This window comes from Humulus lupulus, chromosome 9, assembly GCF_963169125.1.
Source record: "Humulus lupulus chromosome 9, drHumLupu1.1, whole genome shotgun sequence".
In the NCBI taxonomy this organism is placed as follows: domain Eukaryota; kingdom Viridiplantae; phylum Streptophyta; class Magnoliopsida; order Rosales; family Cannabaceae; genus Humulus; species Humulus lupulus.
The window spans coordinates 61,709,596-61,727,846 of record NC_084801.1 but is presented as its reverse complement, the minus strand read 5'-3'; the positions used below and the strand labels follow the sequence as shown (position 1 = coordinate 61,727,846).

The following is an 18,251-nucleotide window of genomic DNA, read 5'->3' as shown; positions in this document are numbered from 1 at the left end:
TCTAGCTCTAGGACTCGATTCTACGAAGAGGAGTTACGTGAGTTACACCAAAAAAAATCAAAGGCTAGAAACCACCTTAGGAAATATGCAAGATAATTGTAACACCCTACTTCCTTAGAGTAATTACTAAGTGAGTTTAAAACATGTCATTAACTCTCTAATCGAGGTTTAGGTTAAAAGTGTGACTAGACTGAGATAAAACCCGTTAAAATTCATTAAATATAAAACATTTGGTTATTCATTGAAATCTTAGAAAGTTTTACAGTTGGGATCCCAAAATTCTATTTAGAAAATATGTTACAAAGAAAAATGTACACGTGGTCGACTTAGCGACAAAACAACTATTACAGTACATTTCATTTTCCCAAAACAACCCTAGTCGTGGCGGCTAGGCAGGCTGAACATGTACCCATCGCTCCACTCTCTCCGTGCTCATGGTTGGTCGACCTTTCCCTTGTCCTTACCTGCACCATAGAGCACCCGTGAGTTGACGCCCAGCAAGAAAACTCAACACAAAACAAATAATATATGCATATCTATCAACATCATATATCAAAACAGCCAACAAGCTAAACACATAGCAGCCATGTCGTCCCAGATGCTTTACCAGGCCCTGGGTTTGCAGTCTTCACCTAGAGGATGACTCCAGCATCCTAGGAGGGTCACGCCCTAACAGCTTGCACTCTGCGTGCCCAATGTCGTTCCCATCCCCTTATGGAACTCAGCTCTCCACTCTGCGTGCTCAATGCCGTTCTCGGCCCCTTGCCGTACTCGGCTTCCTGCCGTTCTCGACCTTCGCTATTTTTGGTCTTCGTCGTTCATTCACAAATATGCACTACATAACATAATATCAGCAAATATTTAAACATATACTAAACATATGCAATAAGGCTATGCTGTGCAATCCAATCAATAAGGCCATGCCTTGCAATACAAACAATAGGGCCACACTCTGCTCTATGGGTACAACAGTTTTCTTACCTATGTCCCAAGTTTCCTGAGCACCACAATCTCGAGCACAGTCCTCTAACCCGAGACTCACTGAAAACCTAGTCAAAATACATTCATAATAGCCATCCATCAATATCTAATCCAATAAATAAGTTCGGAACATAATTCTAGCCTTGGGGACCTTGGGATCCTGAGCTAAAAACCTTCAAACAGCCAATATTTTGAATTTGAGCCGCAGCCCAGCCACTTAAGGGCTGCGTCACGCTCAAGTCAGAGGAAAAATGCCTCTCTGTTGAGGGACACAGGCTGTGGCACTCCAAACATTGGGTCGCGGCTCACCTGGCAGACAGAGGCTTCCAGCCTCTTCGACACACACGGGCTGCGATGCCTAAAGAACAGGGCGGCGGCTCGAGCCTCCAAACCTAGAAATTCCATGAAATTCTACGAGCTAACTTTATCATTCTAAACATACCCCAAAATCATAATTGAGTCCCACAATTATTCTAATATACCTTAAGCAGTGCTAGAACCCCGGAAACTAACTAACTCATCCTAATTCTCAACAAAGCAAGTCTTAAGTCCAAGAAATCAACTAAATTAAATCTCAACAGAATTGATCCTCAAAAATTGAAAGTGACCTTACCTCAATGAAGATTTTCGAGCTTAATCCAGCTCTCCAGCACCCTAGGCTTATCCTCCCCAAGCACCAAGCTTTAGTTTTGAATTTCTCCTCCAAAACTCCAAAAATCAACTAAGTCTTCTAGAGGATGAGAGAGAGAGTCGAGAGAGAGAGAGAGTCACTACAATAAAAAATGTTTTTAATAACACAAAAAATGTGTGATCAAAACATACCATAACACTTTTTGATGTGTTAAGACCGACTATTTTATCGTAGGTCAGGGTACTTTACATAACACTTTATCATTATATAGATGTGTTATTATACTGTCAACGATAACACACTTTCTGTGTTATTTTAATAAATAGATAAGTGTTTAATTATATTATTTATAGTCGATTATATAACACATTTCAATACTTATGAATTTGTGTTATACTACACTTTAGTATAACACATTTTTTGTGTTATACTACACTTTAGTATAACACATTTTTTTTGTTATACTACACTTTAATATAACACATTATTTGTGTTATATAATGAAATTTGCATAAAAAAATTCTTTACATAAAATGTGTTATTGTAATAGATATTATAACACAATTTTCGTATTATTTTAATATTTAGATAAGTTTAAATTCTCATTATATATTCATTTATATAACACTAATTTATTCTATTATATTATAATTTTTTTATATAATTAAAATTAGCTTTCTAATATATACTAGCACCATCAAATGAACTTGATTTTCAAATAACAAAAAGTAAAAACATTAAACATTGTATTAACAATCCACAAATTAGTTTAAAACATTCAACACTGTCATCAACAACAAAATGTTCTTTAAGTATTCAAGTAGTCTTAAATATTCAACATATTGAAAAGTTACTACTTTTAGCACAAAATATTCTACAGCTGCCCAACACAAAGCCTTCAAAATTAAGTATAATTTTCTCATCCAATTGATAGAGAAAGAGACATTTTTCTCCTGCAATAGCAGATAAAAGGTAAGGTATATGCTTAAAAAAATTAAATAATATGAATTAAATAATAAAATTGTATACAATATAAGACCTAAGCAAGCAATACCAGGTGAACATACTTCAAAATTCAAAATACTGCTATCACACAGTGAATAGATACATATTACAGTAAACAAACATGAACATTTTCAGGTTCAAGGGGCCTCAATTTCACCCTAAAGACATCTCTGGTTCAGGTGCTTAATTACTGAGACAGCATGTTAAAAGTTTGGGAGATTTGACTTACAAAAGTATTTAGAATGATACTCTATTATTTCTAGGGTAGATCCATCGAATCTCATATCTCATTTAAAGGAGAGGTGTAATAGAATATGGAGCTCAAACAGGTACTAAACTCTAGACCTTAAGTTATTTAGGCACTAACAAGTAATTACAAAATAGTGATAGATATTCGCAGTCAATTACGCTGATATAGTACAGTGTAGTGTTTACAAGCGTACAGAAATTACTGTAGACCAGTTATTTTGTGTTAAAAATCAGTCTTTTTGACCCTATATAGGATAGACCAGACCCTAGCTCCTTAACATTTGTTCTAATCAAGTTTACAAATCTATAAGTGATGATCTCCAATGAAGAACATCTCATTTAGTCAAAGACATGCCTAAGATACAAGTTTGAACCTTGTCTTTTTATAGTATAGTAGATAAATGAAGCTAGAATAATTTAATTCTCTGATACCATATTATGAAAGAAAATGAAATTGTATTGAATTAAATGAATACAGAATACAAGTGGCACCAATATATACATGCCACAAAGAAGAATCAAGAAAACTAAGATACAGTTCTATACTTAAATAAACTATCTGTTTCAACTAATTTAGGCATATACGGTCCAGTACTAAGCTCAAAATTACTCTCAATAACATAACTAAACTTACTGATTTAACTAAATTATATATATATATAAGGTCTAGTGCTAAGATTGAAGTATGTGTTATACTTACTAATGGTGACTTTGTACTGTACAGGCATTACAGTCTCAAACCCCAAATGAAACTCTAAAAGCTCCAAGCCAGAGTATAAACAGTCAACTAGAAAAAATTAAAGAAAGACATTTTCCCAAGTTAATAGTTAGAAAAAGAATATTATTACATACCAGCCAGTTATCCATGAAGCAAATGGTGACCATTTTGGGCCAGCAAGCTTGGTACTCCAATAGTAGAGACCCCCAGAAGTAAGGTAAGAAGAACAAATCTCAGCTATGGACAAAGCAACAAACATGGAGAAAGAAAGCACACCAGAAAGCACTGATATGATAGAGAATGAAAATGCAAAGGAAAGACAATATTTGAGTGGGTCTATTAATAGTATTATTGCCTCTAATTCTCTACTCATACAGTAATAAGAAAGGAAAAAGAAAACCTTTTGGATAGCTAAATTATTTCATCACTAATGCTACATAAGATTATATTTTAAACAATTGATACTTTTTCTAATGGGGAAAAAAGAAATGAGGCATTTCTAACGTGAGGAATATATTTGATGACTGTCATAAAGACTTGGATTGAGTTGAAAACGGAAAGAATCAGTTCCAAGTCAGAAAGTGAATCATCTAGCTTTTATCAAACAAATGCTTTTATCATCTAGCTTTCCAATGATAAAGCGATTAAGCCAATAAATCGAAGTAAACAAATGCTTTTATCATCTAGCTTTCCAATGTTTTTTTAGCAGGTTGTTCTACAAATGTTTCTTGGAAAGAATATATTTGTAGCCTCAAACATATTAAGATGAATGATCTCGCCTGAATACTTGACATCTTATATGTTCATTTGTGTGGTTCAACAATGTCAAAAGAGTTAGATAATAGGATATAATTGTTTATGATTTCCCTTAATACAAAGTTTGGGCAAAAATATTTTAAAAAATACTTCAAGAAACTATGCTACAAAAAAAAAAGTTATGCAAAACAATATAACTTCAAATATACAAATGTGAAAGGAACTCATATATAATCCTTATACACATATGATAATTATATCTTTGGATTTTATTATTTATATATATTTCAGTTTCCACTCTTAATTAAAAGGAATACTGAAAGAGAGAAGTTTTAGTTGAAAATTAAGGAAAAAAAGGAGAAGAGGATGGACACCACATAACATATATGCATGAATAATATGATTCAGTTTTGGGATAAGATAATATAAATTATTAAATATATATGAATAAACATGTATGTTCCTCATGCAATGCATTTAGTTTAATAAGACCTACACTCCCACGATAGTTTCAACTCCCCACATTGAATGTTTTAGGCTAGAGAACCACAACCATATAAACTATGATAACAATGAATGAAAAATGAGCATTCCCTGATTACTATGAAAACTACATAAGGATAAAATAAATTTCTTCTCGTAAAATCATTTGATTAAATAGAATGGATAGACCTCTCTTAAAATCAATCTCTGAAACAAAATTTAGTTAAACATTTCTACAAGCAGTTTATAAGCAATCGACCAGGTACAAAAGGTTAAACAAAGTAATTAGTTGATTTCTAAAGGTAGTTATTTGTGCATAGCTTTTGTTAACTGTATTTATACTTGGCCTATTGGTTGGTTGCCAAGTTTCTAGATCTTTTATTCTTTCATTTGATTGTACATATAAATACAAGTATTCTATTATGTACCCTTATCATTTTAAGTGAAACACTACTCTGAATTCTCTCAGTCCTGCTGCATTAGTCTTCTTCTTCCATCTCAAAACTTACCACTTCACAGTTCACAAACATAAAAGGATCCCAAGTCCAACTATATAGGCATATACATATATATTTATATAATATATATATGCATTAACTAAAGAGATGCACCAACAACTAAAAGAAATGCAGAAAAACCCCAAATATTTCACATGAAAAATTCAGGGGAAAAAGAAGAAAAATATTTTCTTTCTCATTGTTTTGTATATTGGTCTATACAAAATTTTGTTAATCTTGGGCACTTTTTTTTGTTGACCGAAAGTTCAAATGGAAAAGGCTCTGCAAAATATTTGATTTTTCATTCCAAAGTTGGGCAGAAAAATATATATCTATAATCTTACCTCCCATCAATTCTCAAGTAAGTTCCAATGACCCTTTAAAGAATATATTTAATTCATAAATATAATAAATGAAGACATAACATGATTTCAATAATTCTAGGGCAAACGAACCTCTTGAGAAGAAGCAATGTAATTTATCCAGGCTGAGTTTACAAATAGCTTTTAGAAAAATAAATCCCCAATAATCGAAGACCCGAGAATACAATACAAGCATAATACCAAGCAAAAGGAAAGAAAAATAAAACTAACATCCAAACATGATAGGATGCCTTACTTTGATCAAAAGTGACAGTGTAGTTTAGGAGACGCTGGAAAATATTAGAAATGATAGAGAATAAGGATTATTGCAGGAGAAACAATATAGGAGCAGATTTTTAAACTTGATATGTTGATTTATGGATGATAAATAAACCCTTGTATTTTCCAAATTTAAAAGAATAAGAGAAATTATTTACCTTAGTGGTGAGTGATTGCAAGAGAGAAGTGTGGCGTCGAACTAGAGACCTCTCAGATGAATGCTAGGTCAAGAAAAGTGACCATGAGACTATTGAAAATTCAGACGAAAAAATTTCATGTTTATCGGAAAATGATTAATTTTTAGTTATTCTCTGTATAATAAAACTATTATTCACATGGTATTGAAATACAAATATTCTGGTTGCCTCTCAACTTTTTTAAAAGAGAACCTCCACTAGACCAAATTCTATCTATCACACTAAGCACCCTTTTGTTCACCCTCCATTTGGTATTTCCAAGTGTATCCAGGGCCTAATATAGAGAACAATATCAGCATTAGCCTAACAATAAAATGCCAAACAAGAGGCCACATGGAGTAGCAAACATATAAAGAAAGATCAATTTGTGAAGGCTTGTTTGTGAAGAAACTAAGGCAAAGCATTGAAGCATATTCACCAAGGAACTAACGTAACAAACTCCAACAAGGCTTTAAGATCTCTAAAACAGGTTCCAGTTGCTTCCAAGTTTTTCCCTAAATCCATTTAATCATTATATACCATATATATATAGTGAAGAAAATTTTTTATAAGTTTTTCTTAATATAATTTTTTCATTTTTATCATTAAATTTGTAGGTTATTTTTACTACGATGTGCCTATAACCTTTATTACTTTACTTTAAAATAAATCAAGTCTCCTCAAAATTTCATTCTAGATAGTAAATTAAAAAAATATCATTAATTACAAGATTATATAATCCCCAAGATATCTTTCTCTTTCTCTTCAAAATTTTATTTCTGCCTCATAGAAACCTTCCACACACTTTACAGATTAGATTGATCAACACTCTTTAATCCCAATGACCGCAAATGACCATTCTCAACATGGGAAAATTCATTTCTTATCTTCTCCTATAAAAAAAAGCTCAAAAATTGTTATTGTTAAATACAAAGTTTGTAATAAAGATCATATCAGGCTACAAAAACAGTGCCAATCCTTGAGGTTTTGCTAGGAGTAGAGTCCTTACTTGTCTATGATTAATAGAGGGATCTGCTACTCATTTTTCAGCTCTTTTGTTTTGCTTCATCAAACTCAATTTTCTCTTGTTTTTTTATTTTATTTTTGCTTGAGCAAAACATGCATGAGAGTTAATAACCATATATATATATTTCAAAGGTATCATGTAGAGTTATTAATGACCGAATATTACTTCTGTATTCCACAAATACTCTACATGGCTATCTATCTAAATGGAATTTTAACAAATTTGACCATATATTATAAACAAGGTAGTAGACAAAAGTGAAAAAAATGAATAAACTTATACAGTACACAAATAGCAAATATTCAAACTCAGATTTAGAGCATTGATCTCTTTCATATTTATAGAATACCAATAAAGCATCAACAAATGACATGATAACATCAATTATATACACATAAAGAAAAATGCTATGTATGTGCATGTTAAAAAATTCCCATCCAATTCACACAAACCATGTCTTATGGTCGATTCCAAAATATATTCACAAGAACAATGCATTTGTTCTGTTCAAAATTTCCAGGTATGCTTAAAAATATCTATATTGTACGTGTCTTCAAAATCAGTATTTTCTTTAAGTTCTATTCGGTTTCAAATGAATTTTAATGTTATGCCATGAATGTTGGCTAACCCTCAATGGCAATTGTTACTTTGTTAGAATAAAAACTTGTCAATTTCTTTATAGACCATATACTTCTTGGATTTGCAAAGTCAAAATATTACTCAGCTAAAATATTACATTAATAGATGAATGAAGTAAGGGTAGAGACTCTTACCATAAAATACTCTCCACTTGCAAATGTAAAAGCCAATTAAAATCATCCCACAAGTTAATCCAATCAAAATAGTATTTTGCCTCTAAAACTAGAAGGATTGAATATAAAAGGCAAAATAGAAAGACCTAGTAAAATCATAAGAAACATTATATTACAAAGGATCGAATCAATCTGTATTTACTTATTAACTGCAACTTAATACTAATCATGTTACTCACATTAGTAAAAGATTACGTCTTTAATCAGTAATATTACTATACATCAGCATTAGATACTAAGAAAAGAATACACAATCTAGAGATAAAAAGAACTATTTACTTACAAAAACTATCTATATAACTCTTAAATGAATTTTTATCTTTTTATGTTTTTTACGTTTTGGGAAGCTCATGAAATAATTTTCTTGATTGCACAGTAAAAAAAAAAGGAGAAATACTACTCTCTCATGAAATAAATTAAAAATCATAACTGAGAAAAATATAGATTCATTTACCTTTGAAAAGAAACTCTAAAATATTAATACAGAAATAATAACTTGAAACAAAAAAGAGGGTTTGAGAAATATATGGAAGGAGAGATTGTTAGTCATTGCTGGGTTTTCAGAGAAATAGAGGATGAGACTGAGAGAGGGGTGGTGTTGGAGAAACGGACGGCCAATGAACGGATCATTGAAGAGATGAACAGTAAAAGTGTAGAGGGAGGGATTGATGGGTGGCTGTTGTTGGGTTCTTAATGCCTGGACAAACTAAGGGAAACAGTGTAATAAGCAATGGCATGTACCAAAACTAGCTTCTAAAAGATGTCTAACTGTAATTTTACTAATAACGAGCATGTACATTCTCCACCCATTAAACGAGTAACTTTTCTCAAAACCCATACACTCTTAATCCTATACATTCTCTACTTAAAGAGACCAAAAAAAATTAAAAAAAAAGTGGTGAACATTGATTAGGATAATGGAAAGGAAACATAGTAAATTTCAACTTAATGTTAAGATGATAATTAGAAAAAAATTTAGTCACAACAAACCAAGTATTAATGATACAATAAGAAATATTATTGACTATCCCTATTGAAAACAGAACATAGAAATTTCAAGGTAAACCCAAAACAATTAATAGCAAAACCCACATACAAATATCCAAATCAGCATTAAAGCCTCTGAAACATCATGAGAGCAGCCAAAGCATCAATATTTGCAGTATCCACAAGGTTTCTATTAACAAATTGTTCAAAATGAAAACTAAATATACACACTCAAATCAAATGAATAACAGAAAAGGAAAAAAAGAATTGGTGCTAGAGGGGACAAAATTTACAGCTTACCCTCCATTATCTAGAATATGGAGGTCAATACGGATGGCCCAAACCAATTTCCCTGGAAGAACACAAAGTGATTCAGTGTCAACAGCCCTGTTTGCTCTGCACATACATTTCAAAATTCCACTTGTTCAAACTACTAAGCACACAGTTAATTTTTTCTTTCAGTTTACTAATGGCAACGACTATCAAACCTTAGGCCACGGTCTATAACGCGGCCGAGCTCAACAGCAGCCTCGCTGGATCGTCCAAGCTCGAAGGAAGGGTCAGCCATGGGGGAAAACTCGGTGAAGATGGAAAGCAAGTTCTCATTCGATCGGTCACGGTAGGGCTGAACCAGCTGGCCCATGGCAAATCCCATGACATGGGTTTGGCCTAGCTGCACCTCCGCCGAGCCATCCTCCTTGCCGAAGGTGATGATGAGATTGTAGTAGTCGAATGGACGGCGACCGTCAAGTCGGAGGTCGGAGAGAAGCCTCGTATAGCCCCTCGCCGTCGTAGTTGAAGCCCCCACAGCTGTTGGTGTTTCGAGTAGGAGAGAGAGAGAGAGAAGGAGAGGGATCGGGGAAGAGAGAGATGGGAGAGCGACTTGGAAAAGAAAGAGATATGTTTGCATTTCAGATATTTTGTTTTGGGAAACAATAATTCAGCCCTTTATTTTTTCCTATTTTCGGCTATTTTATAGTATGTGACCTTTATGTTTATTTATTATAATACTTTTGCAATACTGTTATACTTATGTGTTGCAAAAAGGGATTTTTGGTGTAGTGAGTGTTTCTGTTTGTTTTCCTTCCTTCTCCTTAGTTCCATTGACTTCTCCAGGCTACTTAGCCTACTCTAAATAGTGTATATCCCGTGCCAAAAGGCCAAACTGCCCCTTAAGTCAATCTAAGTCCTCAAGAGCCACCAAGGGCAATTTCGTCATTTGCCGTGTCCAGCTAATTCCTCGATTGTTCCAATAAATCCCCATTTAATATCGACATTTCAAATAATTACTAAAATACTGCCCATTACTCGATAAATCTCGAACACATATAACATTCCCAGAATACCCCTAGGCTCCTCTTGAGTCGGGTATTTGACCCCGTTGTGACTTTTTACCTAAACTGCTCCCTAGGACCGTTCGGATCATGCATAAAAAATATATCACCACTCATACATGGTATCAATCACAATATACACAAATATTGCATTTATGCCCTGAACTAACTAAAATTACAAATATGCCCCTAATAGCCAAATGGGGCCCCCATGCACATTTAATACACCTAAACATGCTTTTCTAATCATATAATCATAAAATTCATTTATTAACATAATTAAATCAATTATTGCCCTCTAGGAACGCTAATCAAGGCCGTAAGCCTTATTAGCAAATTTGGGATGCTACAATAATCACCTCATCTGGGGGGCACGCTGTCGACGATAAGTTGATTATGAATCGCCCTTCATTGGGGAAATCCAAGTCGTGCAGCTCCCAGCCAACTTCAAATAGCCTCACATGACCCCTTACGAGGGCAATATAGATCCAAAATACCATCTTGATGCATTCAATGACCTAATGAAGTTAAGGGGAATTACTAGCAGATTCAGATGCCACTATTTTGCTGTCACGTTAAAGGGTCCTACGTACAAGTGGTTTAACAGACTCCAGCTAGGGTCCATCAAGTCTTGGAAACAATTTTCTGATGAATTTTTGCAGAAACATCACATTGTACGTGATTACACCATTCAAGGCACCAGCCTCACTAATGTGAAACAAGGAGAAGAAGAAAGCTTGAAGAGCTATATCCATAGGTTCAATATGGAGGTAGCCATAATCGGAAGCCTAACCCATGGGGAGTTAAAAATGGCCATTACAATCGGGGTGCGCCCAGGTAGTAAATTCAGTAGTGAGGAAAATCTTCAGAGGACCATGATTCGAAGGAGAATCGAGAAAGGGGCAAGATAGATACGCCAAGGAAGCCAGAAGAAGTCCACCCCATGCATGCTAAGCTTTGAACAAGACCCTCGAAAAACTTTAAAGGGGAAAACAATTAAATAAAATTCACCAAAGAAGACGTACAGGGTGTGCATTTTCCACACAATGACCCCTTGGCATTAAGTGTACAACTGGCTAACATGAAGATGCATCGGGTTCTGGTAGACAATGGGAGCTCCGTAGACATCCTATATCGCCTAGCCTTAGAGAAGATGGGATTGGGCATCAGGAACCTAAAGCCTTGAAACACCTCCTTGTATGGGTTTACAGGAGACTCGATACAGCACCTGGGCACAATCGAGATAGCCCTCACCATGGGAGAGCCACCCAGACAGACCATTGTAATGAAAAACTTTGTCGTTGTAAGTTGTTCCTCGGCCTTCAATGCAGTATTAGGGAGACCCTCCCTGAGAGAATTTAAGGCAATAACCTCAGTATACCACTTGGCCATAAAATTCGCAACTCCTAGGGGGGGCGGGTGGCGAGCATGATAGGGGAACAGAAAGAAGTAGGGGAATGTTATAACAGGTCCCTCCGAACAGTCATGAAACTGCCAGTACCTATGGCGATGGTAGCGCATGAGAGCACAAACCCGCATGTGTTAAACCCCTGAGTTACTGAGGAGATCAGAATCGATGGTGGTGCATACGCGCTTGAGAGGGAACATCGGGTAAAGCTACACTTTTAGTATGATAAATCAATAGGGTTACCATAGTTAGCCTCCCAACATATTTGTGAGTCCTCCCGTTAGAAGCAGCTATGAATAAGAGGGGTAGCCTAGATGCCCTGGTATGTAGTAGGAACAATGTTGACATAGATACCTATGTACTCTTCTCATTATTAATGAATATGTTTCTTATTGGCATGCCACACTCCTCATTTACGTGAGCCATATCTAACTCTCACGTACCTATCACCAATTGTTATCAAAGTGGATGAGAAAAATGATCAAAATGTCTGACGAGATAAATCTTGCCAACCACTTATGGGCAGAGTATACAGCCAAAAAGGGTCCTAAAAGAGACCCTTATAATAAAAAAGAAATAAAAAAGAAAACCTTGCAAGGCATCTCTTGAGTTCACAAGGATTAGCTACCCTTATGAACATCAAGGGAATTAAAAGGTCCTACAGGAAGAACCTCCTAATAAAGGTTGATACCTTCATGAGAGGAATGGCCTTAGGAAGAGCATCCACCAATTAGCCTAGAGCGGCCACCAAGCCGCCTAGCCAAAAAGGGTCCTAAAAGAGACCCTTGTAAAAATATTACTATGCATAATGACGAGATGGACGTTTCTCGCAAAAAATAACAAGCGCACACGAAAATATATAAAAGGATAGCCAGAACCCAAAGGGTCAACATATCCTTGCAAATAAAATCAAGGTGAACCAAAGAGACCATTACTACCGGTCTAAATAAAACATCAACGAGTTATTAGAAAAAAGAGAGACCGGTTGAACCCATTTCGCTCCTGCATACAGTAGTGAGCTCAAAAGGACCTCAAGCATAAAGAAACAAAAACAAAATATCACATATATATATAAAAGAAAAAAGTCATGATAATGTTGCAGGATAAAGTCGGCACCAACCACAACATGACTTAAAAAAGTTCCTGAAGGAAGAAGCAAAAGACTAGGAGAAACCTCTCCAGCGTAATAAGGTTCGAATAAGCATACAACCAAAACAATGTGAAAAATAAAAATTGTAGAAATGAAATCTGAAGGCCTCCCGCCGCGAGCATTCTACTCAGCCGCCTTGGCAACGACATGGTCACTGAAGGAGGAGAAGTCGAAACTAGGATTCTCCCTCCACATTCCATAAAGGGTGCGCTCTATGGACTTATACTCAACCTCTGCCAAATTAGCCTCCAAGAGGATGACCTTCTCCCGCAACACCTCAGCCTGAGCTTTTGCTATCTTCTTCTATTTGGATGATGAAGAGGCCTTTGCCAGGGCTTTCTTCAAGTTAAGGATGACATCAGAAAGCTATCCCTCAAGCTCCTGAAGTCTGACCACTAGACGATCCCTTTCAGCATTCAATGAAGATTGGTCATGTGCCGAGTCTACAAAGCACTGAGCCACTAGAGAAGGCTGCAATGAAGCAAAAAGTGAGCAAACAAGGAACCCAAAGCACAAAAAAGACCAATGTAAGATGCATGAACTCACCCAAGTGGTGGAGTCCACAAGGGTCTCCCCAAGCTTTGCCATGGTAAAATTCTCAAGACCTCTCCACTCGGTCTCAGGGATACCCTTGGCAACTCGGGCATACCTTCATACATAAGGGGCTAAGGTGTGACCCACACAGGACATACACTCAAAATCAGGAGTGCCTGGGTGAGCAGAGATAGATGACCCACTCACCGAGCGAGGAGTAGGCGCAGGAACATCAGACAAAGGGTACCTCGAATAGCCATAACTAGTGGGGGCATAAGGAAGATTATCAAATTCATCGAAGGAAGGCAGAATGAAGCTCCCTTGCATGGATTGTGGACCACGGGAATGCAAAGTTGTGTCGCGGTTCATAGGAGAAGAAGAGGGGCATCCCCTGGAGGCTGGAGATAGCCGAGTTGGACGTTAAGATTCTGGTGAAGCCTCCTTAGGCACCCATTCAACATCACCCTCGTCGAAGTTAGGTTTTTCCAGAGTTACCTTCTTCTTTCGCTTAGACATGTGCTATAGCAGGTTGGGCTCCGAAACCCTAGATAGACCATAGTAATTGAGGTTGGCCACAATAAAGAGATGCAAGCCATTTTCGTTGCAAGGTCTGCATTAAGGAAGACATCTACCAGCGCCGCCTCTGACTCAGGATCATCGAGAATACTGAAACTCTCTGAACAATCAACTCAATTTTCAATATGAGTATAAGTTCCACAATAGCAAACTCAATATAAAAGAAAAAACTTGAAGTGCTTACTTGGCGATTAGTGGAAATGTTCGCGGACAGAAAGGGTACCTTTCACAAAGAAAAAGTCATGCTTCCATGAACCCGGGTTAGAAACAGAACCCTCTATCAAAGAGACTTGAGAGTTGGCTTTTTGCAAAAAGTAGAAGCCCTTAGATTTAGGAGTGGGCATGAGATTGTACATGAAATGCACCTCCTGGCCGTTGGAGCGCAATCGGTAAGCTTCATGAATGCCATATACAAGCAGCTTAAGGTCAACCAACTGAAGTGGAGCAAGTTCAAAGTGATTCAGGACCATGACGAAGAACGGGTGTAGGGGAATGGTCCCACCCACCTTCAAAATATGTTCGCTCATTGCGACATAGCCCTGCGGGGGATTATGAGCCTGGCATTTGTTGGATGGTACATATAACTTGTACTCCTTGTTAATGTTGTATTTCTCGGACAACTCTATCAGCCTGTTTTTTGACACGTTGGAAATGATGGTGGACGCCAATAAAGGACTGGAGTCTGGCTTCTTGGGAGCAACCTGTCATCTCATTCTCTTTGACATGTTTGCAAAACCAATGGAAAAAGGTGAGGTCAAAACAGAGCACTTTACCCTCAAATTTTCTTCTTCTTGCGTTAGTTTTCCATCAAGACATCGAGTGTGGAAGCGCCAAACACGGGTGGATTAAGGACAAGGGTTGAGGGGAACCAGGGGTGACCTCGGGGCTACTATAGGGAGAACACGTGGCTGAGGGTTCAGGAGGGAGGTTTCTCTCCATGAACTTTAGCTCCATTTGTAGGTCAAGAAGGCTCACTCTAAGGCTTGCAATGTGATCATTAAGATCAAAGGAGACTCCATCACCCCTTAAAACTGAGTCTTTCTCGCTCTCCTCCACCCTAATTTTATGCCTAACTTGGCCATGTGTTCAAGGTGACATATACAGGCCCTCCTCAAGGTGTCGTAGTTTTGGTAAGGGTTGTTTTCGGGGGACCCTGAGTCTGAGGACAAGTCTACAAACTCGACCCCCAGAGGAATGCTAGACAACCCCTCACATGGCATAAATTCACGTCTCATTGGTGATATGGGTGCAAGTGTATATGGAAAGTGTACTACAAAACACAAAGGAATAAGCTCAAAACCTCTAGACACAAGTGCTTGAAACAACCAACTACGGGGTGCAAATGAGGTTATATGTGCTAACGGGTGCAAATACATAAATTAGCTCACGAGGAGCTCCCACCGAGACAACCCTTCCCAAGTAACGCTAATTTAGACCCATTAAGAACAAGAAAGGGTGAAAGCATACCTTGAGCGGGTAAAGTCACGCACCGTCATAGCTACAGAAATACCAGGGGTCGAAAGTACACACCTACAAAAAGAAAGGGGATAGATGTTTAAGTCTCCTAGCACATATACAGATATTTATATATAAAAGAAAAAGGAAAAGAAAGACAAAGTTCCCTTATGAGGGATAGAACCACTCACCTCTTAGAAGCTTTGAAGACAAAAGCACCACCAAGCTAAGAGAAGTAAGTGTAGAAATTATCCTTGAGAAGAAGACCTATTTATAGGAGGCTCAAACTCATCCTAGCCATTGAATTCAATATTTGATCTATGGTCTGGAATGAAGCCAAACACCTGCATTGGGATCTACGAAGCTAAATAATAGGTTGACATTTACTCTCAAGGAGTGCTGAGGATCACCATCCCAAAGTGTGTTACTTCACACTACTAAGGCAAAGAAACACACCAACACCACAAGGGGCTAGAAGGCACCATACCAAAAAGTCTACCAGAGCACCTAAAGGTCTTCCCATAGACTAGGGGGCAAGTGTGAATACCAAAATTCTGCTTGAGCGAGGCCCCCGCCTCGTGACCCTCAAAATATAGGTTTGGGATGGAAATAGTCTCGCCTACACGCCCCTGCGTCTCGCGCCAAGGGGCCTCACAGACACTGTCTCGCCCACACGCCCCTGCGTCTCGCGCCAAGGGGCCTCGCAGACACTGTCTTGCCCACACGCCCCTGCGTCTCGCACCAATGTGCCTCGCAGACACCATCTCGCCCACACGCCCCTACATTTCGCGCCAAGGGCCTCGCATACACCATCTCGCCCATACGTCCCTACGTCTCGCGCCAAGGGGCATTGCGAACACCGTCTTGCCCACACGCCCCTGCGTCTCGCGCCAAGGGGCCTCATAGATACTGTCTAACCTATACGCCCCTGCGCCTCGTGCCAAGGGGCCTCGTGAACACCATCTCGCCCACACACCCCTGCGTCTCGCGCCAAGGGGCCTCGTGAACACCATCTCGCCCACACACCCCTGCGTCTCGCGCCAAGGGGCCTCGTGAACACAATCTCGCCCACATGCCCCTACGTCTTGCGCCAAGGCACCTCGCGGACACTGTCTCGCCCACATGCCTCTGTGTCTTGCGCTTCCACGCTTCTTGGGGTCGTAACTTCCATGAGGACCCAAAAATACTTCAACATATAACGGGTAATAGAATAGGATGCATTGTCAGGATGAAAATCTGTGCATGACCAGAACAGCACATACGTGTGAGGAATGCGCAGACAAGTGGTGAACCTTGTTCAGTCCAGGTATGAAAGACGTACGGAGGTACGACCCTAAAAACCCCAGATGACAGACCCTAACTCCACGCCACACAAGTAGTGGTCATACGCGCAATGTACCTGACGTGGTCCTTCCCAACCAGCTTCTGACATTGGTACTAAATGTATAGTGGAGGTACAGCCAGGTACTAGAATTGAGATGCACCCGCAGAACCTTGGCGTGTACTGGAGCCAACCATCACGTTCTCGACACCACTACCACCTGTATGCTGCATATGTAGGGTCGCGTCCCCAGGGACCACCATGTAAAGTGAGCCAATAGTGCTCTACTATAAATATGACCTCCCATCACCTGAGAAGTGGGTTGAATTTTTGGAAAATTTTGTAACCAATTATTGCTAATGAAAAGAGACATTAAACATTCTCTCTAATTTTCACTCTAGAATTCAAGCATTTAACTTTTGTGTTTTTGAAATCATATGGAAGTTTGCTTGAAGTTTAGTTAGTTTAAGTTCATTTCTTTTACAACTCAAAAAGTTCTTGATCTAACTTAGTTGACGAGTTCTTACCGTCAACAAAAAATAAAATGATTATTTTTCAAATAATAATTTGAAACAATACTTGATTTTGTCTTTTAATAACCAAATTTCATGATTGTGTTATCAAGTTAGTTCATTGAAAAATAAACTCGTAGTTCTAAGCTCCAATAAATTAGTTATCATGCTAACTCTTAGCTTAATAAATTAATTTATCAACTATAAAATACGCCACTTAAAATTTGTAGTTACACTCCTAAACCTGCAATCTTAAATTATTAGAAGCTATACTCATAGAGTCATCCATTGATATCGTCATTGCATGAGTTATGACCCTCCACTAGTTATTCATAGTTAGAGCTAGGTCTAATGTTCGCTAACCTCTCTAACTATATTTTTATCAATTAGTACCATTGATATTATAATGAAAATTGTTGTAACTTTATTACAAATAAGTTCTCTATTCTCAATAGAAATTGAGCACTCTATGTTCAAGTGCCGTATCAATACTAAAAGGAATAACTAATTTGCTTCCAATCAAGGAAGGAGTGGATTCTATATTTGATATTAGGAATTGGATGTATGGTTTCTTTCAAATACTGTATTAGACTATTAAGATGCATATGGGAGGTACGCCTTGTTGGTGATACCTACCTTAGAAATAGGGGAGGGCCTCATCAGCGAGGCACATGTTTGTTTCACATAGGCTTAGGAGACAATGTCTTCATAAGTTGATCTATAAGGGTGAGATGTGAGGTGTTTAGATGAATGATCACGCGAGATGAGACAGGTGTCGAGATGTCGCGACGTGTGGCCTCGCGAGGCGAGGTGGGTGTCGAGCTGTGTTGCACTGGTTGGCCTCGCGAGATGAGGTGATGGCCTCGCTCGGCGAGGCAGATGTGAGGTGTGTCACACCAGGTGGCCATGCGAGATGACCTGAGGCTCACTCCGTGGTCTTGACAGGTGGCCAGGTTGACCCACTACAAGGCCACACGAGATGACTTGAGGCTCGCGAG

General features: G+C 38.0%; 1 protein-coding gene and 1 long non-coding RNA gene across 2 annotated transcripts; both read right to left on the bottom strand.

The window, feature by feature from the left end:
* Positions 1-220: 220 nt before the first annotated feature.
* On the bottom strand, positions 221-1,858 carry LOC133801198 (uncharacterized). The gene is made up of 3 exons (XR_009876778.1): positions 982-1,858; positions 608-835; positions 221-464 (listed from the first exon to the last, which is right to left on the bottom strand). It is a non-coding gene; the product is annotated as an uncharacterized LOC133801198 (long non-coding RNA).
* A 6,580-nt stretch (positions 1,859-8,438) lies between these two features.
* On the bottom strand, positions 8,439-9,873 carry LOC133799769 (exosome complex component RRP45B-like). The gene is made up of 3 exons (XM_062237769.1): positions 9,452-9,873; positions 9,264-9,359; positions 8,439-9,153 (listed from the first exon to the last, which is right to left on the bottom strand). Exons 1-3 carry the CDS (start codon positions 9,871-9,873, stop codon positions 9,090-9,092), a joined length of 582 nt encoding a protein of 193 aa, XP_062093753.1. The 3' UTR covers positions 8,439-9,089.
* Positions 9,874-18,251: the final 8,378 nt, after the last annotated feature.

What these genes read in the sequence shown, in the direction of transcription:
- LOC133799769 (XM_062237769.1), bottom strand. Translation starts at nt 9,873, where the DNA reads ATGCAAACATATCTCTTTCTTTTCCAAGTCGCTCTCCCATCTCTCTCT. An exon ending in GTTATAGACCGTGGCCTAAG is followed by an intron (nt 9,360 to 9,451) that starts GTTTGATAGTCG and finishes ATGTATGTGCAG; the next exon opens with AGCAAACAGGGCTGTTGACA. An exon ending in CATATTCTAGATAATGGAGG is followed by an intron (nt 9,154 to 9,263) that starts GTAAGCTGTAAA and finishes ATTTGTTAATAG; the next exon opens with AAACCTTGTGGATACTGCAA.